This window comes from Protopterus annectens, chromosome 5.part0 (assembly GCF_019279795.1).
Source record: "Protopterus annectens isolate FY-2018-M chromosome 5.part0, PAN1.0, whole genome shotgun sequence".
Classification (NCBI taxonomy): Eukaryota; Metazoa; Chordata; order Ceratodontiformes; family Protopteridae; genus Protopterus; species Protopterus annectens.
In genome coordinates, this window is record NC_056735.1 from 1,413,809,526 (window position 1) to 1,413,833,766 (window position 24,241).

At 38.9% G+C, this 24,241-nt stretch overlaps 1 protein-coding gene across 1 annotated transcript in view; it reads left to right on the top strand.

Moving 5' to 3' along the window:
* MTMR2 (myotubularin related protein 2) overlaps positions 1 to 24,241 on the top strand; it is an 853,325-nt gene that overhangs the window by 547,403 nt on the left and 281,681 nt on the right. Inside the window, exon 11 of the mRNA XM_044072012.1 lies at positions 16,108 to 16,293. Coding sequence (XP_043927947.1) covers positions 16,108 to 16,293 — 186 coding nt within the window. The remainder of the gene's footprint in view (positions 1 to 16,107; positions 16,294 to 24,241) is intronic.

Genomic DNA, 24,241 nt, shown 5'->3' on the forward strand with positions numbered 1-24,241 from the left:
TAGGAGAGATGCATTGTGGGTAGGGTTGAAGCTACAGAGTTTTAGGCATGCACAAGCTCTGGAAATTGCTGAGACAGTTCCGATTCTTGGAACTGAACCCATTGGTTAAGAATAAATGTAGGTGAACAACTTAGATGGAACGTTATGGTGAATATATAACTTCTTTTTTTCTGTTTATTTGGTGAACACTTCCTTGTAATGTTAGTAAAGTTCAGCATTTTGTTCCATATTTGTATCACCATCTGTGGTCTTAATTTCATCAACAGCTGTGAGATTCTTACATTTTTCTTCCATAAAATGTGATTATAGGCAAAAAACATCATATTTCATATCGACTGTCAAATCATAATAATCTAAGATGGAATTGCATGATGACACTTTAGACTTTATGATATATTCTGTAGGCTGAGTATTCTGAAAGTTTTGGTCCAAAAATATGACCAAGTACCAAAGTTATGAGCCTTTGTTTTAAGTTCACAAGCAATTCTTGTAACTTTACTCTAAAGTTCAATATTTTTCAGTTTGCTTTTTGCTTTTTATGGGATCTCACCTCAGCTCTGAGAATAATACTGTCATCTGCATACATTGTGCAGTTTAAAGTAGGTTTATCAAAATGGACAAACTTAGTGGGCCAAGTATGGCTCCTTGAGGTACCCTAGAAGAGATTGTTTCGTTATCTGAATTAGTACCACTGTATGGTATTGTGAATGTTCAGTTATGGAGATAAGAAGTGAACCATTTTAGTGGCACCTGAGCAAGGCCCCAAAGTTTTTTCATTAAGTTGTTGGCAGATTCAAATGCTCATTTTAATTCTATGAATAGCACACCAATATTTTTTATTGACGTAGAGATGCTATTAATTAAAGTATGTGTTGCAGTTTGGTTATTGTAACCTACTCTAAATACATGGTGCTAGCTGGATAGTAAATGGAGTCTACATGTTGGTCATACAGTAATTTATCAAGGATTTTATCACTGAAAAGGGTCAATAGATTTGCCCATCTATCTCCCTCGTAGTTAACAAATAGTAAGTAAATAAATGAATAAAAATGTATTTTGGCACTAGGGCACAATAGAGCTGTAGGTCATTGTTCTGTTGCATCTTTGGGATTACTGATTTTAGGAATGGGTACTGCAATGGCATGTTTTTAGCTGTGAGGGATAGTATCAGAGGTATATGTGGCCAAGAGGGTTTGCTGCATGATTTGTTGCTCCACTGACAAACTTAGGGTGTTATTGTGAGTATTTGATTGATATGTGTATATCTAGGGTATCCAGTGCTATTTTTACTTGTTCATTGATTTTGGTCAGACTTAATCTATCCACTTCCAAAATTTATTTTCATTGCTTGTTGTCCAAGCACCCCCCCCCCCCCCATTCCAACTCTCAAAATCATCTTCAGTGCTTGTTGTCCAGGGTCACCATCCATACATCCATAATCAGTATTCACTGCTTATTCTTTAAGGTGCCACCATGATAACTGTTGTCCATCTCAACTTCAAAATCTAGGTTTTGTTCCTGATTGTCATTTTTTTTTCTTTGTGATTTTCATGTTTTCACTGTGTTCATCTGGGTTTCCATTGGATATTCTGATTTCTTCCTAACTCTCAAAGAATTACTGTTTGACTTAAGTAGTCTAAACTCTATAAGTAGTCTAAATTCTGTATGTATATATCCTTTGACTTTTGGTACTACTGCCCAGGCAATATCTAAAAGGGTCTACAATATCAGTTCACTTGCCCAGTTATAAAATGATTAACTAGGCAAGCCTGTGTATAAAAGGTGAACTGTTGGTTGTTTGGGGCATATTTCTATGACATTATGCTCCTGTATAAACCACTATATTGTATTTGTCTTCAGGTAACCCTCTTCTGCCTAAATGCCCAGTCTTGATTTTGGCTTTGTTGGTTACCAAAATTCTTGGTTTGGGAATTTTATTTGAATCTGTTACAGTAAGGTAGGCTACTTAGAAGCCAAGATACCTGGTGTACTTATGTGCAGGTTATCTGCACAAAATCAAAGTGGGATGCTTGGTGCTGTACATGACATGTATACTACCATTAAGCTGAATGCCAGTTAAATAGCAAATGATGTTTGTCTTTTTTTACAAATCCCTGAAATGCAATCTAGGATACGATATCCTTACTTAGGCCTTGTAAACACAGCCAGAACAGAACCACTGAGAAGTGATTATCCTGAATCATGCAGTCAGATGATTAGTCTTCTAGGATTTATTCTGGGGATTTCTGCTTCCTAATGACATAGTCATGCATCTCATATGCTCAGTTTCAGACAAAAACAATGAGTCTCAGTTTGAACTCTTTGGCTAAAGTGTTTTAGCAAAGCCTACTTAGCTTTGATTGCTGTATTCATAACAAGTTGCGATACATCATTGTATTGTTAATGTGATTACTGTCATGGATAAAACAGGAGAACACTTTATTGCATAATACTGATGTTTTCAATTAGAACAATTTATTGAGCTTTGTACACAAAACTGAATAAAACAGAACAGAAACCAGTGGCAGGTGACTTTCCAAGGAATGCAGGACACGGACACCATTCCTTGGGAAGTCACCTATCACTGGTTTCTTTATTGAGCTTTGTCTTTCATTTTGATTTCAGAGACTTGTAATCTTTTCCTTGTTTCTGTAGTAGAACTGTCACAAACCATTCCCTTCATGGCTGTTATTCTGTAGAATTATTCAAGAATTGATGGAAACAGTTACCTGACATAGTGAACTAGACCTGAGTTAGATCTAAACAATCAGGGTTTAATTAGCAGACTGATGCCAGAGGAACCAGCCAGGAAAGAAAAAGCATGATGAGGCTTGGCATACTTGCCTTGTCTTGGGGATGTGAGTGGGGCATATGTCTGAGAAAGACCCTGGAACCTGTCAAGACATGATTGCTTACAAGAGAGGCAGGCCTGTTGAAGGTTTTTTCACACATATGAGCACGGCCGGCCTTAGGCATAGGCGAACTAGGCGACCGCCTAGGGCACCGTACAGGCCGGCCTCAAAAGGGCGCAATTTACAGACTGGAGTTCTGTTTTGACGACCCTTAACCGGGAAAAGCCGAAAAGACAACAACAACATTTTTTTTTTTAAATTTCACCGCCGCCCATAGAGGCTAGCAATTGCGCCCTCCCCGGCCTCGAAAGGGCGCAGTTTACGAACCGGAGTTCTGCTGTGATGACCCCTAACCGTGAAAAGCCGAAAAACAACAGCAGCATTTATTTTTTAAAATTTCACCGCCGCCCAAGCCTGTGCACACTTTTCTACAGACAGAAACTGACAAACCAGGAAAGAGCCTGAAAGATATGATCTTCCTGCAGAGTTTTATACAAAACTATTAAAATAATGTGATACCGCTGTTGTATAAAAAAAAATAAAAATACCTGCCTGCAAGATAAGAAAGGTGAAAAGGATCCCCTTCTTGACCTCTGGTTATTAATTCTGAAATTTCTGAACCTAGAAAAGACCCACAACTATGGCAAACACAGAGGCATTTTTCACCATTAAATCAAGTTTAAGGAATGTCAGTGGCTGTTATTAAAGAGGACTGGAGCAAACCCTGCCAAAAGTGATAGCAGCTAAGCAGTTTATTTTTTATTTTAACACCTTTATTACATCTTGATATTTTATCAATGATGTAGGTAAACATATATTAACAGAAAATAAAAACATGTTTCAAGACAGCCATATCAGTTGACATGAACAAATATAATAAAATATCTTTTGAAAACAAAACATCAAGAACATTTAGTAAGTCTGTGCTTCTTTTTCTTTGCTTCAGTCATTTTTATCAACCCACAACATTGCTCTTACCATCTGCTCCCTGCCCTCTTGGCCAAAGTGTCTTGCTGTGCTTCCCAGAATGAAGCTGCCTCGACTGTGGGGTTGGGGGTCTGCATAGGGAGACTTTTCACTATGCTGGCCAGCAAAAAAGCTGCCATAGTTCTCAAGTGCAGCATTACCTTCAGCACTTCAATTTTTTTTGCACCTTAGCAGCTATGCCCCACAGCATGAAACTCTGCCACACTTTTACAAACAGAAGTTTATTTATTTATTGATTGACTGATTGATTGCTTGATTGACTGACATTTGGTAACTGGGAAAGTCCGACTGTGTAAGAAACCCTTTTTCAGCAGAGGCCCGGGGAGAAGAGCTCCAATAGTGATTAAAAAAAAACATGTAACATCAAATTATACACATAAAATGTTAAATTATGCAGCATTGGACAGATGCAAGAAGTACAGCAGAAGGTATGGAGAGAAAAGATAAGCATTACAAGAGATCCTTTTTTTTTAACAAAATATATATAGCAGATTGGATAACAGGCATTAGAAGAACACAAAAAAAAATTTGATGGTTCTGGAGAGGAAAAGGTTAATCGTTAGGAAAATTAGTGCAAGTAAAGTTGTTAGAGAGATTGTGAGATGATCTATTTAGAAATTAAGAGATAGTGGAAAAGGAATGTAGGAAGACACCGAAAAATACGGGGTGTGAAAGGAGAAATAAGTTAGTAGGAGGTTGGGAGGGTAGGGAGAGAGAGAGGAGAGCAGAGAGACAAAGAAAAAGGAAGGTGGAGATTAGGTGTTGGTTGTAGGGCAGCAGATCCATGAGTTAAATAGGTCATTTTTTAGTATAAGCTTAAACTTTTTGGTTATTATCTATACTGGTAATATTGTTTGGAAAGTTGTTCCATAGCTTTTTTGTTAAGTTTGCATACATCTGTAAGTAGTCTGTCTGCAGAACAGAGATTTCTGATGGGAACATGGATATGCAAAAAAGATGTTAAGGCAGGACAGCTGTCAGGTTTGTGTATTAAAACACCAAACACGAAGAATTAGAGCCACGAGTGACTTAAAACACTTTGCTGTAATACGTATATAGCTTAACACAGTTTTATTAGCATTTTCGGAAGCGTTAATGCGTTTCCTTCAGATTAAAAAATGCACACAACCTCAACCATCAACCCATAAACATTTTAAACCATAAATGTCATGTGATGTCATAATCACATGCAACTACTTGTTCCCAAATAACTAATTGCATTCAATATTAGTGTTAATCATGTTTTAAACAGTACATTATAAGTGAACTATAATTATTTATACTAGTTTACATTCGACATAATAAAAATGCAAAGCTGCATTTTAAAATGAGCATTTAAAAGCACATTAAAAATGCATTAAAAGTGAAAACAGTACAAAACAGTACCTTTTAAACTAAATAATTAAAATGGATAAGCTATACAAGTATCCTTAGGTGCTGCATGACTGATTAGTTACAAATTGATAGGTACTAATAGGTTAAACGTAAAACTTCAAAAGCTAAGCTAACTCAACATTTTCAAAGTACTCATACGATGTCCATAAGTAGGCCACTAACTAAATAAACTAACTTAAAAGTATAACAATATATACTATATAATACACTAAATATATATGTAATATAATAATTATTTAATTTTTACATAATTAATTATCTTTTTAGAGCCAACTTTTTTAAAATGCATGCAATGGAAAGCTGTTCATTAAGACCTGGAGAAAAAGCATCTATTTCTAGATAGATTCACAAACTTTTTGGAGTTTACTTTTGAATTTAGTCACACTCATATTAGCTTTTTGGACATCTTATTGTACAAGGACAATCTTAATTTTAGATTTAAGAGCAATATTTATCGGAAACCAACTTATTCGAATGGTTTCCTACATTACTCTAGTTGCCACCCGCACCATCAAAAGAAAGCAGTCGTAAAAGGGCAGATGGTGCGGGCTGCTAGAATGGTAACAGATGATAATGATTTTAATGAAGAATGTAAGAAACTTTCTAATATGTTCTACAATAGGGGTTATCCAAATGAGCTAATAAGAGGGATTAGGGAAGAAGTTAAACAAAAACGCCTTATAGGGTATTTTAACCCTATCTTAAGGGCTGGTTCGGTGATTTACCCGACATGTGAGGAAAGAGGTAACGAACCACAACGACCTTGTTTGAGTCAATCTAACAATAATCCTAGGTTTTTGTGTACCTTTTCTATAGACCATCATTTTATTAGGGAGATACTATGCAAAAATTGGAAATTGTTATTAAATGATAAGAAGATTCAGAACTTTTCTTGTGCCCCACCAGCTATCACATTTAGAAGAGGGGTCAATTTAAAGACCCTCTTGGAAACTGGTAATCCTAGGCTGAGATCTTCAAGGTCAGGCATGGGGAAATGTGGCAGTTGTGCACAATGTAAGTTCATTAAGGAGGGAACAGCAGTTAGGTTAACGAAACTGAATATAAAGTTAGGGGTAAATAAAATTGCAATAGTAAAGCAATTGTTTATGTGGCAACATGTACAATATGCCAAGCGTTTTATATAGGTAAGACCGAACGCAAATTAAAACAGCGTATTTATGAGCACTCCTATGCTATCTCAAAGAGGGATATTAACGCGTTGGCTAACCACATTATGGAGCACCCTAGCCATCAGTTCAAGTTTACTATACTCAAACACGTCGGAGATACCCCCTATATAGGACCCTGGCAAACCCAGTTGGAGGTTGAGGAATTGTGCTGGCAGATTAGAACGGCGGCCTCTTTCTCTCAAGGTCTTAACGAACAGCTTTCCATTGCATGCATTTTAAAAAAGTTGGCTCTAAAAAGATAATTAATTATGTAAAAATGTAAAAATTAAATAATATATTATATTATATATATATAGTGTATTATATAGTATATATTGTTTTACAATATATATATTTTTAAGTTAGTTTATTTAGGTAGTGGCCTACTTATGGACATCGTATGAGTACTTTGAAAATGTTGGGTTAGCTTAGCTTTTGAAGTTTTAAGTTTAACCTATTAGTACCTATCATTTTGTAACTAATCAGTCCTGCAGCACCTAAGGATACTTGTATAGCTTATCCATTTTAATTATTTAGTTTAAAATGTTTAAAAGGTACTGTTTTGTACTGTTTTCACTTTTAATGCATTTTTAATGTGCTTTTAAATGCTCATTTTATAATGTAGCCTTGCATTTTTATCATGTCGAATGTAAACTAGTATAAATAATTATGGTTTACTTATAATGTAGTGTTTAAAACATGATTAACACTAATATTGAATGCAATTAGTTAATTGGGAACAAGACATCACATGACATATTTATGGTTTAAAATGTTTATGGGTTGATGGTTGAGGTTGTGTGTGTTTTTTAATCTGAAGAAGGAAACGTATTAACGCTTCCGAAAACGCTAATAAAACTGTGTTAAGCTATATACGTATTACAGCAAAGTGTTTTAAGTCACTTGTGGCTCTAATTCTTCGTGTTTGGCGTTTCAATAGTTTGTGAAAGTCTTTTTTTGTTCGAGGTTTGTGTGTTAGCTTTTTGTGCAATTGTAAGTTGTAAGTAGTCAAGATAGTGGGGAAATTCTAGTCGGTTTAGCTTTTTAAGGGTGTTTCCATGCATAAATTGCCCCAGCTACAGTGCAAAAGCTGCTTGGTATTGCCATCCATGCAGCTTGATTCTGTGCATTAGGTGAAACCTACCTGGCCTCCATTAAGAGTCACGTTGATGAGTCCCTCCCAGCAGAATGGGTAAGCTGCTGTCATCCGTTCATTCCAACCTGCCACAGCTAGCACCTTCACCTCCTAGATCACTAAGCGATCCTTGGCTGCTTTTGTTTTAGTCAGGTCTTTATCCTTTTGATCTCAAACATTAGCTACAACTTCCCTTCAGGCATTTGTCAAGACTTACAAAAAGCCATTTACACCAAATAAAGTTGATCGTTATGTGGATGGTATTCTTCCTATTCTTCCACTGGTAAACCATGCCAAATAAGAATGTCTCATCTCTGGCAAGCATATATGAGTGTGTGATTAAACAGGGCACCAACAGGAAAACTGTGAAATAAATCATTAGCGTGGAGCTACTGCACATGAGATAGTGATTTTCTTGAATCAGGTAGATATATATATATATATATATATATATATATATAGATATATATATACATATACATACATATATATATATATATATATATATATATACAAATATATATATATATATATATATATATATATATATATATATGTATATATATGTATATATATCATCCCCGTTGGGAAAAACCCAGTTCTCATGAACTATTACATCGATGGTAGTCCACTGAACACAGAAGGCATTATAAGAGATCTGGGAACACAGGTTGACAGCAACCTCTCTTTTGACCACCTCACTGCCACTGTGGTCAGAAAGTCCTTCTACGTTGCACATCTCATTACTAAGGGTTTTGCATCCAGGAAGAAAGAGGTCATTGTCTCCCTCTACTCTACCCTCATTAGGCCAATCATCTAGTACAATGCCCCATTTGGCATGTACCTCACTAGACACCTGCAACAACTGGAAAGGCTGCAAAAGTACTACACAAAGAGAATCCTAGGCCTTAAACACTTGTCCTATATGGACAGACTCAAAAAACTCCAACTATTCTCTGTCTCATATCGTCTACTTAGAGGTGATCTCTGCTTGACTTACAAAGCCATGTCTGACCCAGCTCTGTTAGAAATGGTACATCTAAAGAAATCTCAATTCCTCCACACCACACACTCCAGAGACCTCAACCTCATTACCACAATCAACAGAACGTGATGCAGGAACAGGTTCATAACCCAGAGACTGCCCATGCTATGGAATAGACTTCCCATACATGTCAAACACCTCACTGGCCCTCTTCATTATTTATGTATTTGTTCATTCATCTGATGTGTACACAGTCATATAAATGGCTGTAAGTAATGGTTACATCTGTGAGTGTTTGTATGTGTGTGTGTGTGTGTGTGTGTGTGTGTGTGTGTGTGTGTGTGTGTGTGTGTGTTTGTGTGTGTGTAAATAATTTATTCCTGCATCCACCGTAGTTATGGTGTAAAGGCCTTAAGAAATCTGTTGTAATAAACAGTAACATATGAGCCATATTCTTTGGGTATGATCCATGCTTTTATTATTTTATTGAAAGTTCAAAGTGTTTTCATTATTTAGCAGTGAATAAATTGGACATCATGAAGTCTAAGAGTAATAATATTCTAACTATGAATACTTTAATTTTTTGTATGCATGTAGGTGTGAATGCACTGTGTTTAGGTTACAACAGTTTGTCTGGCAGCTACTGCAGGTGAGTTAGGGTATGAGCTGTTAATGAGCTGCTTCTTTTAGTATATGGTTTGATTCTCTCAGCCTTTGTTTGTCTTCCATGTGACTCTGCACAATCATTTCACTGAACAGCACACCTGGACTGCTACAGAAAGGGTGCAATTTTGTCCAGTGGGTTGTCCCAGTGTGTCAGCAAATGCTTTACAGATTTGTCTTTTGATTTATTGCACTATTCACAAAGCTGCTAATTAGTGCTTCACTGTATGCTACTTCATAACAAATCCCAGCACGTTACAGATCCAGTTTCAATACTAGGAAGTTTTAAGAGAAAAGGACTTTACTGTTGTTCATGCTAAGTCTGTTTTCAACAATTTTGTTTGTTTAGTAAATGGCTTTGAATGCTTTTGCTATAAAATTTGAAATATGGTTTAAAATTAAAATCCAAATCTCTGATCAGTGCAAAACAAGCACAGTTTGCTGCTCTTGAATTTGTATTATGAGATTTATTTCTTTTTCATGAGACAAAAATGTCTTTGTGCTATTCTCTTACTTTATTGTATTATCTACCAACTTGATTTCTTACTGAAACATAGTAATACTTCATCATGCCTTTGATATAGGGCAGCACTGATACTACTGTCAGTATACCCTGTGTCTAGATAGACGTCCTTATCCAGCTGTGGATATGACTCAAGATATCCTTTAAAGCTTTCATAGCTTTTTCTTGTTCTTTCTCTCATACCTAGGGTTATGAGTTTTTCAGCAGCTTGGTAAGGGGATATGCTACTTTTACATTGTCCTGAATAAACTGTCTTGAGTAATTACATATACCTAGAAGGCTTCTTAGTCTCATCTGTTTTTTTTTTTTGGAGGGTAGATTCATTGGCTAGCCTATATATTGTTGTTTTGAATGCATAAACCATTTGGCCCAATTTCATACTCTAGATACTTGCCCTTGTTTCAGTACCACAATCCTTTTGTGGGGGGACAATTTGGCCCCAGCATTATTTTGCTGGTTTAACACATAGGTCACTTTAGCAATAGGATCGCTTTTGATTAGTTCATCCTCTTAAATCAGATTCCCTCTACTTTCTGTATTAGGCATGGTCATGTGCAGGAAGACACTGAAATCTGCAGCTGAGTTCAGTCTTCCAAATAACACCTACTCCAAAGGTACTGTTTTCGACCAAAGGAGAAAGCCAATTTGTAGGAGTCTTGGGGATGGACCTTGAGGGTCCAGAATCCATTTGAGATATCCATTGCAGTAAAGTGTTTTGCATTCTCAACCCTAGTCAAGCATTGATCCATAAGCTTCTATTTTCTGAAGACATGAATTTTATAGTAAAGGATGTGTGAAGGAGCAACAGACAAAGCAGGTTTATTAAAGGGAATTTCCATCTTCACTTGCAGTTTAAACTACATTACAAGGTATCCTTTATTCTATGCATTTAAATAATTAAAGAAAATGACTGGACTGGCTTTCTTGGGGAGTGACCAACCTGTGGGCGTGGCTCGTAGGGGTGTTTCGTGAATATGACATGGGTGGGGCTTAAAGGGCGCCACAGCACTACTTCGCCTAGGGCACCATATCAGCTAAGGCCGGCCCTGATATGAGTGAATGATACACCCATACTCTGTTTTACTCGTACCCTTTGGCATACTTCTCAACCTGTAACCTCAAGAAATCTAATCAAAGCCAAAAATAATGGGGGACAACAGCCCAAAAACAGGGATAATTTCCTAAGTACTGCTGTTATAAACTTAGGAAGATACTATACTAAATGGTTTTGCATTAGCATGCATTTTCTGAAGGATATGAAGTCTAAAACTCAAATGTCTGTTCTTATTTAGTGACATTAATCTTTAATGATTTGCCAACAAACTACAGATTTTATGCGGGACAGACCAAAAATATGAAGCAAAAATCTGGACTGTTGAAAGGTATGCCCTTTGGGTGTTTGGAGAGGTATGCACCTGGATTAACAATTACAACTTAAGGTATAAACCTATTTACAACTGCCTAGATGACTAATATGCCCTTGTCAAGCTCTTACCTTTTAATTAGGAACAAATGAGTATAGCTGTGATCATAGAACTGGCAGTGGGTAGACACAGAGAGTTAATTTGAGGTGATTGAAACCATACCAGACTCGTCTGTGCTAAAGGACAAAAAAGTATTAGTAAATATGTAAATGTTTCATTAACTACTGATAGTGAAACATATTTCTAATACATATCTCATAATAAAATAGTTTTTACAAGCTATTTGCAATTTAGGATATTTCAGTTCATTCAATTATTAGTTCCTGTTAGCTTCTGGTAACAGAAGCAGTATGGTTACAGGAACAATAGTTTTGAGAGAAGGACCACAAGTGTGTGCTTTTGGCAGTATTTTTACCTTTACTGCTGCTGCTCATTAGAACTCTTATTACACTATTGTAGAATGTAGCAGTAACTCACAACAAGCTACAAAATGCTTCAGTGTAGCACGTTACTGTCATTGCTGATCACCCTGGATCCAAACTAGATGATGAACACAGTGTCACTTGTGCTGCACAGCTGTAAGTAAAATGAGATGACAGGAACAGCAAGATATGTCTTAGACAAACTCAGTATAAACCAAAGCCATCTACTTTGAAATCCTGCACCTTTCTCATAGTGAAACTCTTATGTAAGTGGGACTGGGAAATATATGTGTTGAAATATTAAGGAAATATAAAAGATCTCAGTTGTTGCCTACTGCTGGCCTTGTCTTGAGCAGGAGCTAAGAAGCTTGCAGGAGAACTGGTGCACTTAGAGAGGGGAGCAAGAAAGAAAGAGAGAGAGAAAAAAAACAAGTGGCCAAACAGAGCAGGAAAATAACCACCTACTTAGTCACTTTAGCATTTAATAACTACCACTACTACCAAACAGCTTCTACTCTGCATAAAACATGGATGTTCTGCTGTCTCAACACCTCCAGTGTTCCCTTTGATGATTTTGAGAAGATTAAAACTAAATGCAGAGGATGGCATTATTCTGGAAAGGTGGTACTTTTCAGTTGTTCATCTTACCTGTTTAAAATTTAATAAGCATTTTTATTTGTTTATTTTGCTTGTTAACCATAGTAATAGACTGATCCCCAGTGGATCGATTTCAGCCACAGCCTTAGGACATTAGACATATCCACATTTAAGAATACAATATACAAGTAAAATGTTATCAACTTTCACATATTTTTCACAATTATGCAATTCTAATATATAAATACCAGCAATGCAGAAGTGAAGTACTATCAATGCATTGCCACCACAAGTCGGCATTCTATTCATTTATTTTCAGTTATGGTTGTTTAAATGAATTAATGAATGAATGCTGTAACGCTGTAGTGAACCCCAGAAGAGAACTAGGAGGAGTGAAAAATCAGTAAAAAAGAGATTTCTTTCTTCCTCATCTTTAGTTTGTTTTGGTGCCAGTCTGGAAATTGCCAAGGTCAACAACTTAGCTGTCTACTGCTCTGCTCAAACCCTCAACACCACAAGTTACTGGGACAGTTTCTGTATTTATCTGAGACTCCATTATCTCAAGATAAATCTGCTATGATTCCTACCTAAAACTTCTTGAGGTCCAAGTTGCACTGAATAAATTAACTACTGCTTCATTGCTAACTTCAGATCACCTTCCATGACTCCTATTGACCACAGAAATTACCTAAATGTTTAAGATAAAAGTGCTGTCTTTCCAAACACCATTCTTCTTGATGACTATTTTATTTTTATATTTATGTTTTCATTTATGAGGTTAGTCCCACTAGACCAATATCCTCTTTTCAAAGACGACCTAAGGTGCTATTCATACTGACTAGTGGAAATCTGATGAGGACAATGGGAAAGTCTATGTACTGTTTTTCAATAAGTGCCATGGTATCTTCTACTTCCACCTGAGCTATCGACAGCTCAGGCAGACTGGACGTTGGTTTATCTTCTTATTCAAAGGATGCTGTACTGCAATGTCAGTTTTGGACAGTTAATTCAAGTACCTAGTAAAGGAATAGAACCTACAGCCTTCTGATCTTCCAGCACCAAAGGCACTATCTATTGAGCCACTGAGACTGACATGACTTTAAGTATGCAGTGATCTGCTGGCAGACTTACCCCATTGATAACAAATATGTCCAGTGCTAACACTAGCTTTCATGAGCAAATTGCCAGTCCTCCCATTATTGGCTCCAAAATCCCCATTATTGTTCTCATGAACTTGGCTGCTTCTTGATTCTTCTGCCCCACCCATCTAACCACAAATCCATTGCCTTCTTCTTTAAAACTGCTGGTACTACAACTGAAAGTACCACTATCTTTAGGGCTTTTTGAAGAGCAGACCTGTTATAACTCTAAGATGATCTAAGTAAATTCCAAAGTTACCCTCCACCTAATAAGCTCATTGTCTGAACTGCTACTTACACTTAAACAATTACATTGAGAGGTCCATCCCTATTTTCTTCAAATATAGTGAGAAATTAAGAACTAACCCATAATGTGGAATGTTCATGTCAGTAAATTGTTTAACAAAAGAAAGAAAATCGTTCATAAATCTCCATCTTTTTTTGCATCAAAAAGGTATTGAAATAAGCCATCAGAAATTAGGTCTAAAACTGAGTGTGGATTCAGTGTAGCTATTTCCAACAAGGGTAACTGTAAACCTTCTTCAGCTATGTCAGCAAGCTAAGGCTCTAAGATTGTTTACAATAATAGTATCCCAATGAAATAGCCAGTTTCCTAACACACAAATTTAGTTCTGACTTCACCAAGCCAATCCATTCAGTTATTCCCCTTGTCCACAAAACATCCCCATTAAAGTTGCCATAGACCAAGTTCGGTCTGGTATAGCTGTAGCTAAAACACAATTTCTAGGAGTCCTGATAATGAATCAAGTTGTCTCCTTCTTAATGCTAAATATAGCTTGGCTGAGCCTGTCCTTAATCTTTTTATCTCTGCCTCTCAACTGGTTGCATATTTGATATTTAGAGAACTGTGATGATGGTCCATCTGCACAAGGGCAGCCCTCCCACTGATCCAGGCAATTATACATCCATTATTTGCATCACTCTTATTTATAAGGCTATGGTGTACATCATACCCAAGCTAATTAGTTCAGACATAGGAATACTCCTGGCCTGTGACCAAAAAACAGTTTGGCTTTTTTGAGGACAAATCCTTTCTCTTTGACTTTGTAAACTTCTTCAGACAAATCACTAACACTGTGGACAGCTGTCCGTTCATTCACACTGCCTATCTTGACCTTGCCAAAGCCTTCAATGTAATTCTCTTGTGCAGGTATTAGTGATACATTTATTAAACTTAATGTAAATCCCAGTATTGTTGTTTGTATTGCTACTGGTTAATTGACAGAATCCATGTAGTAACAGTTGCAAAAGCTGCCTCTAAAAATAAAAACATTACCAGATGTATTCTGGAGGGATTCTATCTTTTGGTCATCTATTTCTCTGATATCCAATCTGAATGTTCCATATTTCTGGTTATCTAAGTTTGCTGATGACACTAAACAGGGTACAATTGTCAGCTCATCTTCTGATATGCAGTTACTTCATCAAGGAGTTAACTATACCATCTTTTGGTGTGCTATCAATGGTCTTAATCTAAATGTTAAAAAAACTTTTATGGTTCTATTTGATAAACAAAACTTTTTTAGCCTCCTATCATATAAGTAATACATCACTCCAAATGAGTATTGTCATCAGGGAGGTGGACACCTGTGTTGACAACTCATTTTCATTTCACCATCGTGTTTCCACAGTAGTTCAGAAATCCTGCTATATGACCCAACTCATTTTCCAAAGGCATCTTCTTTAGAGATAAAAAAATCTTAATTCCCCCGTATTTATTTCTCATAAGGCACATCATTTAATAAAATGCTCCTTTCTAGGCATGTTGCTCAACTTGAGAGCCCTCAGAGATTCTTAACTAAAAAAAGATCACTAGTCTTGAGTCCTTCAGTTAGTCAGCTAGACTGCATACCTCTCCATGTGGTCAGTCTCAAATCAAAGACTTCATGGTGACCTCTGCCTTGCTATTTAAGTCATGAAAGATCCTGCCTGATTTGACATCTTACACCTCTGCAGGACCAGTGGCTCATTAAACAACCATTATGTTTATAATTTCAATGGATTATTCCTAAAGTTTCAGCCTGTGCCTGGCCTCATGTTACAGGGGATGGACTCTCAACTGCCCCTGGGCAGTGGAGAAGCTACACAAAGAGGAAGAAAAGTATAGGACATGACCTGCTCACCTCTCCCAGAGAGAGGAGAGGAATTGCACTCACACAGGGGCACACATGGTGGTGCTAACTTCCTGGTGGAGACCAGGAAGCTCACTGCTCATGCCTCAGAGGGTGAGGCATGGATCCCTGGAGGGGAAATCACATTGCAGAAGCGAGGAGACATCCTTCATTGTCATCCTTGTCATCCCACTGTATGCCCCTCCTGTATGCTTCACCAGGTATGTGCATTAGGGATGGGAGAAACTAGAGAGAGTAAAATAAAACCTTGACTCACTCCTTTATGACTGAATGATGACCACTGCCCACCAACCCTTGCCCTGGTGATGGGGAGCAAATGGGCCATTTAGTTGTGGAGACAGCTGAAGATCGACAAAAGGTGAAGTAGGGGGGAAAAGTTTTAGGCTGAATTTATGTAAGAGGTGAGATAAAATGACGTGGATTATATTTAAGTAGTTTGAGAGGATGCTTTATGAGGAGTAATGCCTACTAGTCTCCTAGCTAGTTGTATTCATGCAGTGCAGACCTTCTGTGGTGTAGCAGATTGCCTGTGACGGGAACCAATGTAGAAGGACCCCATAAACAGGAGTGGAAGAGAACTATATAAAGAGGTTTGATTGATAAACAGTTTCGAGATTATTTTAGTTGTGCCTTGAATCTTTGTCCCTTCCTTTGTGTTAATAGGCTAAAGGAGGTGGCTTTGAAAGTGAAGATGCTTATCAGAATGCTGAACTGGTCTTCCTGGATATTCATAATATACATGTAATGCGAGAATCTCTAAGGAAGCTTAAAGAGGCAGTGTATCCTGAAATTGAGGAAAGTCGCTGGCTGTCCAATCTGGAATCAACACACTGGCTTGAACACATCAAAGTAAGTTAAGATTTTTTTTTTGTGAATTATACTTGGGCATAATTGTACAGGTTTCTATTTTTTAATGAAAATTATTTTGCAGTTGCTTTTTCTGCTCCCATTTTTTAAAACAGTAGTTACTGATCAAACTTTGGTTAAGTAATTTATACAGCTATCTTTAATTTATGGGCTTATTCACATGAACCACAGTGAATCAACATACTCTTCTGAAAAGCAAAGTGGACCACAGCCATTTTTTCTTCGGGTGGTACTGTACCTCTGCATGAGCCATTGGAGGTTTGTTATTGAGGCATTCTATTGCTTTGATTTCAAAGGGTCATCTACTGTGGGCAACTGTTGAAGCTTCCTTTTCTGATATCCCAAGCTTTGCACAATTTAGAATTTTCTCTAGTTCTCACTCATGGGCTTGTGTGCACCTTGTACTAGAGCACATTGTGATATGTACCTTACCAGGAGGGCAAATTCATCCCTTGTATTTCTCATTTCTTTTCTGTAACTCAAACAGCTTTGGATCTTGAGCTTAACAAAAGATATTGAAAAGTTCTCTCCTTCATTGCCTAAAACACTGTGCTCCTGCAATCAATAAAACACAACCAGTACCTGCACCAGCATTGTTTACAATATGTAGGATAGGTAGATGTGCAAGTTTTTTGTCATACAGTCTCAGGTCAGTGCTAGACAGACATCAGATTGTAGGGATTAATGAAGTCATATATTAACCACAAAACACAAAAAAATGTCACAACGAATTCCAAAAAACCTGTTCCGAGAACAATAAAGGTCATATATTAGCCAAATCCTTCTGTGTAGTCAATCAGTTAGAAGGCCTTATGGCCTCACTTTCACTGAGCCGTACAGTCACAAGATCTCCCTCAACTAGAGATGGAGTGAACTACATTTGTTATCAGTAGATACTAGGAGGGGATTGAGAAGTGCATTGTCACAAACATCTTGGCTCATGCATTCTGGATTTTCGGTACCAACTTTCCCCGGTTGGAGAATCTAGTGCATGATTGAGCCCCCTTTAGCTAATGTGGTGTAATATATTGAGTCCCCCAGTAAAGGCCCAGTGGTCAAACTTGGAATCAGGGAGTCTACATCTCTTCCCTACCCCCTACTTCTTTCTGGAAAAAGTAAAAGAGACAGCTGCAGCTGTTCCTTTATCAGGTAGACTCATGGGAATGGCCCAGACAAGAAATTGGATATATTCATGCTTTTTAGTGTCTGATCAGAGTTGTCTTTATTGGCATGGAAGTGCACCTTTAGGCAGCATGATTTGGCACCCCTGTTAAGTTTCACATAACCTTTTTATGTCCAGACACCACCTCCAGTTGCTCTACCTTATTTAGTGGAGTCCAGTCACCTCAGACCTAATGTTTTCCTGCAGTTCTGTCACTGCTGTGCGGTTTGGGAGCTAATGGTAGTGGAGTATCTCCATTCATGACTTTATCCCTCTGAGAAATGGATTGTATTATCCATCCACAATCCCTTTTTCCCATTTTTGCCTATAGGGTTGGGGTACCACTTCAACATAGAGGCAAGGTTCACACTGCCAGGTGGCTAGCCCTGCCATGGTTGTTCTTTCATACTGCACACTCACATGCACACCTATAACCACTTTAGAGTGTCAAATCCACCTATTGTATGTCTTTGGAATGTGGAAAGAGACCAGAGCACCCAGAGGAAACCCACACAAACACAGGGAGGATATGCAGACTCCACACAGTAGGCAACCCACCCAGGAATCAAACCAGGGAGCTTCTTGCTGTGAAGTGACAGTGCTATCCACTATGCCACTGTGCTACCCCAATCCCAATAGATTGTATTGTATTGTATGATATTATATCTGCTTAACAGAGGAAGGAGGTGAAAAACCTATCTAGTCTACCTTTCCTCTGTTCTAGTCTCCCTTGTTACCTCTTTTCAATTTGTCCCATGTCCTTTTGGATGCCTCAGTGAAATTAGTGTTCACCAGAAATAGTTTTTCCATGAGTTTGAAAGTTTTCTGTGAAGAAATAATTTTGCAGATCCAAGTAGTAGTTTGGTCTTGTCAATGTTCTGCCTGTGCCCCCCTGTTCTACCTCTTTTCAATTTGTCCCATGTCCTTTTGGATGCCTCAGTGAAATTAGTGTTCACCAGAAATAGTTTTTCCATGAGTTTGAAAGTTTTCTGTGAAGAAATAATTTTGCAGATCCAAGTAGTAGTTTGGTCTTGTCAATGTTCTGCCTGTGCCCCCCTGTTCTGCCTTCTGTTGTTTAGATTACTCCTTCACATCTCGCTGAAGTGAAGTAGTGAGGATATTATCAACAAATCACACACAAGCGATTACCAATTCTACAAAGCAGAATCACTGAAAGCCACTTTCTGCACTGGAAGATTTTGATGTTTACCCCACTGCTGTGTAAATGTGGATTAGGTATAGTTAAGTCCAGTGGTTTGGGGGTACAGAAAGGTGTGCCCCCCCCTGCAAAAAATGACTCATTTCATTGCTCATGGAAGATGGCTTTCAAAGAGTCTGTTTCAATTATTTGGAACTGACTAAATGTTACAGTGATATATTGACATTATTCTGTCTAGTACACCTATCTCATGCCCCAACCATACCCTACACATCCATTTTAGTCTTTGTTGAAAGAAGCTGTACCCTCCAGCTTCTGGTCAAATCTATTCTCTGTCATCCCTTACATCCTTCTTTTGTCTTTTCTGTGGAATGCTTCTGGTAAACCTGTCTTTGTCTGCCCTGTAGAACTGCACACATTAGTCACTGAGTGGCCTGACCAGGGCCAAATGTAGTAGGACCAGTACGTTTTTGCTTCTGGAATCTATCCTTTGGAAGATATACCTTCGCCCAGAATGATGCCACAATATAAGGACAAAATGATTGACTTCAACAATTCGCTAAGCTTCTGGTGTCATTCAAAGGGGATCCAGTATCTGTCTGCCTGGGACGACATGATCGACAGACCACGATGCTTTGCCAGAGATGGTTTGCACCTGTCACCCTTGGGATTCAGATTACTGGCTAAGGCTCTTGCCACCCCTATAGTGTCTTTTTTAGGCAAAGTTCAAAGGACAAAACCACCACCATATCAGGTACAAGCATGCAAATTCTGAAGGTAATGCTACTCAATGCTAGAAGTCTAAACCCCCAAATGCACTCTCTCGAGGCACTCCTAACAATGGAGAACATCGATATCTGTGCAGTAGCTGAGATCTGATTTAAGGCTCCAGAGGGCACCCCTGCAATACCAGGCAACAACTCTTACCACACTTTTCGGCCACCAAACCAGGGCCGAAACACTAAAGGTGGAGGAGTGTCCATATTCACCAAGGGTATTCACACCACCAGGCTAGTTGCCCAACACAATGCAGCTGAAATTCTCCAGGTGCAACTAACACTAGGTAAGACTGCAATCCAAATTCTAGCTTGCTACAGATTCCACACCATGCCCCAAGATTCTCACTACACCTTTCTAAACATACTGGTAAATATTTAGATACAGCCAAACACCCTAATAGTGGGTGACTTCAACTACCCAGACATTAAATGGGAAAACTACTCGTGTACCAACACCTTTGCTCAACGGCTCTTGGAATTCATAAACTCCAATGCCCTAGATCAACTAATCCATAGTCCCACCAGGGACTCCAGTATCCTAGACCTGGTCATTACCAACATGGGAAATCGATGCTCCACACCTATGGTCACCCCCTCGTTGGTCAGGTCTGACCATATGCTAATCACCCTTAACATCCACATCCTACCCCCAACCCCCAGTAAGGAAACCTCCACAAAAAACTTCTCCAAAGCCAACTTCATGCTACTCAAGTCAGAAGTGACAAGCTTCATGATACCCATGCAGACAGGAACTAAACGTTCGACTGGTGAATCCTACATTAAGGCACTGTATTAGCACATCCACTCATGCATGAATCATGCCATCCCAAATAGAACCAAGATGCTCTCCTCCAAAAAAAGGAAGCCAATCTGGTGGTCCCCTGCCATAAACAAACTTTACAACAAAAGGAGGAAACTGTTGCAGAAAAGAGGAAAATCCCAGGATGCAAAAAACTCCCTTACCAGCCTCAGTAGGAAGCTGAGATCCCTCATAAAATCCTCCAAAGCTAATTATGAAAATAAAATTGGCAAAGATTCCAAAGACAACCACAAGGCATTCTATAACTATGTCAAGAATCTAAATGGCAATGCTCAGATCTGCTCTGAGCTACAACAGAATGGCATTAAATATACTGATCCCAACGATATTGCCAATATCCTGGCAGATCAATTCAGTGCCAACTTCACCCCCCCTCTCACCCCCTAATTGGCCCATCTCAATATTGGAAGATTGCCAAATTCCGGGAATAACAGCCATACAGGTAAAAAATACACTCTCCAAAGCTAAGAATACAGCATCCATGGGACCAGATCACATCCGGGGTTGTGTACTACATGAACTACTAAAATGAACTGGCACCTCAGCTAAGTGTCATGTTTAATCATAGCCTCACCTCAGGCTTTGTGCCCACTGAGTGGCACACAGCTGCAGTTATCCCAGTCCACAAGGGGTGATCCACCTTGGATCCTGGGAACTACTGCCCCATCAGTCTGACGAGCCTGATAGGCCATGGAACGTATTATCATGGAACTTATAAACAAAAACATTAGCAACCTTCAAACAACCTTCAAACACTGGACCCCACCCAGTTTGGGTTCGTGAAGGGCCGATCCTGTCTCCTGAACCTGATTGACTTCTTCAAATCAGTCTCTAGAGCCGTGGACGAGGGTAAGGTGGTCCACACAGCCTATCTGGACCTCACCAAGGCCTTTGACACCATCCCACACTCTGGAATCATAGATAGACTTACTAAGCTGGGCATTAATCCCTACATCACTCAATGGGTTGCCAACTGGCTTACTGATAGAATCCACATTGTAAAAGTAGCCGACTCCAAATCCAGCTCAAGACAAATGACAAGTGGAGTACCTCAGGGTTCAGTCCTGGGACCGCTCGTTTGGCATCTATGTCTCTGAAGTACAGGCCAACACTAAGGAACTCTGGCTAACAAAGTTTGCAGATGACGGCAAACTGGGAGCCATTATTGAATGCCCAAATGATGTGGATACTCTACAAAAGTGCTGATGTGGATACTCTACAAAAGTACCTTACAGAAACAGATGCTTGGTGCCAGAGCCATGGGCTCAAGCTCAGTGCCAAGCAATGTATAGTTATCCCCTTTGGGGAAAAAACATGTACCCGTGAATTACCACATAGGTGGCAGTACACTAAAGTCCGACTGTGTGATAAGAGACTTAGGGACACAGTTGGACAGTGGTCTCACCTTCAATAACCACATCACCACAACAGTCAGGAAATCCTTCTATGTGGCACACCATCACTAAGGGCTTTTCATCCAGAAAAAAGGAGGTCATTGTCCCACTGTACTCATCCCTCATTAGACCCATTATAGAATACAATGCTCCATTTGGAATGTACCTCTCAAGACATCTGCAACAACTGGAAAGGCCACATAAATACCTCAATAAAAGAATCATAGGCCTTGACCGCCATAGGAAACTCCAGCTATACTCTGTCGCATATCGTCTACTCAGAGGTGATCTCTGTTTAACATACAAGGCCATGTCAAACCCAGAGCTGTTAGATATGCTACACTTAAAGAAATCCAAATCCCTCAGAGCCACACGCTCCAGGGATCTAAACTTTGTAATCACAATAAACAAAACATGCTGAGGGATAGGTTCCTTACCCAGAGACTCCCCAGACTCTGGAATAGACTGCCCATACATGTCAAGCAGAGCGCCTCTTTGGCCCCTCTTCAAAAGGAACCTTGACAGTTGGATGGGAGAATAGAAATTCACTCCAGGGATCATGTCAGCCGCCCTGCTAGACAGGGGTCCAGGAAAGTAAATAGTGTGGGAAGAAACAGCCAGGGAATTTTTATGGCTAGGCTTGTATAGGCCCTAGGGCCGATAGCCTATATCAACCTATGACCCTATTCCATTGACTGCTGCTGCTGTTTTCTTATTTTCTTCTGGTGTTCCAGTCCTGGTGTGATCAGCACTCCAAGATCTTTTCCCTGTTTTGCTGCCAGCAGTTCCATTTCCCAGCTGATACTTTGTAACAATGTTGATGTGACACAGGTACAATGCTTTCAGTTTATTGCCAGTGAACCATAACTGTCACCTTTTGGCCCACTTGGCCATTCTTTTCAAATTCATTTTTAAACTTCTCTTTCCTGCAGTCTTCCACTGCTATGCCTATTGTTGCATTATGAGTGAAGAGGTTGCTCCTCTTCTCTTTTTCCAGTGATACGTACTTCAGATAAACACACGGAGGATTATTGAACTAAGGCTCAATATCTGCATTACTCACTTTCCTTATTTCTAACATTGTCCCTGTCAGCAGTGCATTCTGTGTCCTAGCAATTAAGCATGCAGTATTCTGATTTCTTAATCTTGATTCAGTTTCTAACCCTACCAGTTTTCCTAGCTGCCACTTGTGTGGGACTAAGTCAGACAATTGCTGGAGCTCATGAAGAATCCAGCTCCATTGGCACAGTGGAACAAAGCCCTGTACAGATCAGATGACCCAAGTTTGATTATTGTCTCTGGTATCAGATGTAGCTGTCTTGGATATAATGGGCGTGACAATCCTGAGAGGGAGTGAAGCAGATCAGGGCTGTCAGTGCTACAGTCCCTAAAAGGAAAGGTTTCGGCAGTGAGTTTAGTTTCAGGCCTAAATGCCTAGACTCATATGTTGACTGTATTTACAGTTCTGTTTATATGCCAAAGGATGATAATGTTACAGTAGACTTTGAGGTATCAGAGGCTACAAAGTCATCAAGCCCTCACAGCCCAACATTTTATTGCTAGTCTACTGTTGCCAGGTTTTAAAATGGTGGATGAACCCCACCAGTCTCACTGTGGGTCTTCATTTTCTGCATCTAAACCTATTGCAGGTTCTAACTGCACTCATTGTGCTAATAGACTATGGAACTTTTCTGGGCTTTTCCTTTGTTCAGGGAAGGTGGGCATTCAAGGAAAAGGGAGCTTCACATGGTGTTTTTCCCACCTTAAAAGTTATGTAGAGAGCATAGCCCCTTCTGCTGTACATTGAAAACCAGACCATGAATATACAAAGTGGCAGACACTTATAATATCTTTGTAGAAAGGCTTTGAAGGTTTACCAGTGAGCCACTGGCTGTAACATAACTCTTATACTTGTCCATTTTGTGAGACAAATTAATGCAATGACTGACTCCATCAGTCTCAGCTCCTATTTTCAATGTATACTACAAAATGTACAAAAGTGAAGTGTGTTTCAGAAAAACAACGTAATACAATATTTAAGTTATATAGCTCTGTGACCCTTCAGAATCTGTTACCTTTCATTTCCCAGGGAAGGTTTATGGTAACATTTGATCTAAAAGATTCATACCATCATATTCCCATATCCAAAGGTTTCAGAAAATGTATCTGTGTCTGGATTACACTGTCAGTTCTCTGCATTACCCTTTGGGTTATCCACTGATCCGAGGGTGTTTGCAAAGTGTCTAGCTCCAGTTGTAGCTCATTGCAGACTGAATGGCATTCACATTTTACACATGTAGACAACTTACTTATCTTTTCAGTCTTCAACTACAGGTTCATAGGTAAGTACTAGGCTAGCTGAACATGCAGGCCATTTTAAGCCTAGCTAATTTCCCTTTTGGTGCTGACTTAATCTATTCCATTTGGTGATAGAGTATCTTTACCCATCCCATGGTCGATAATTATATATTACCCCTAGTGAGAATAACTGGGATCATAACATAGACAATTTGATTGAACCCATGCATGGGATGAAGCATTTAGGAGCTGTTTCTGTCTGTTAGTAATACAGAAGGCAGTCCTGGAGTAAATTTCCTGTTAACCATCCATCGATCC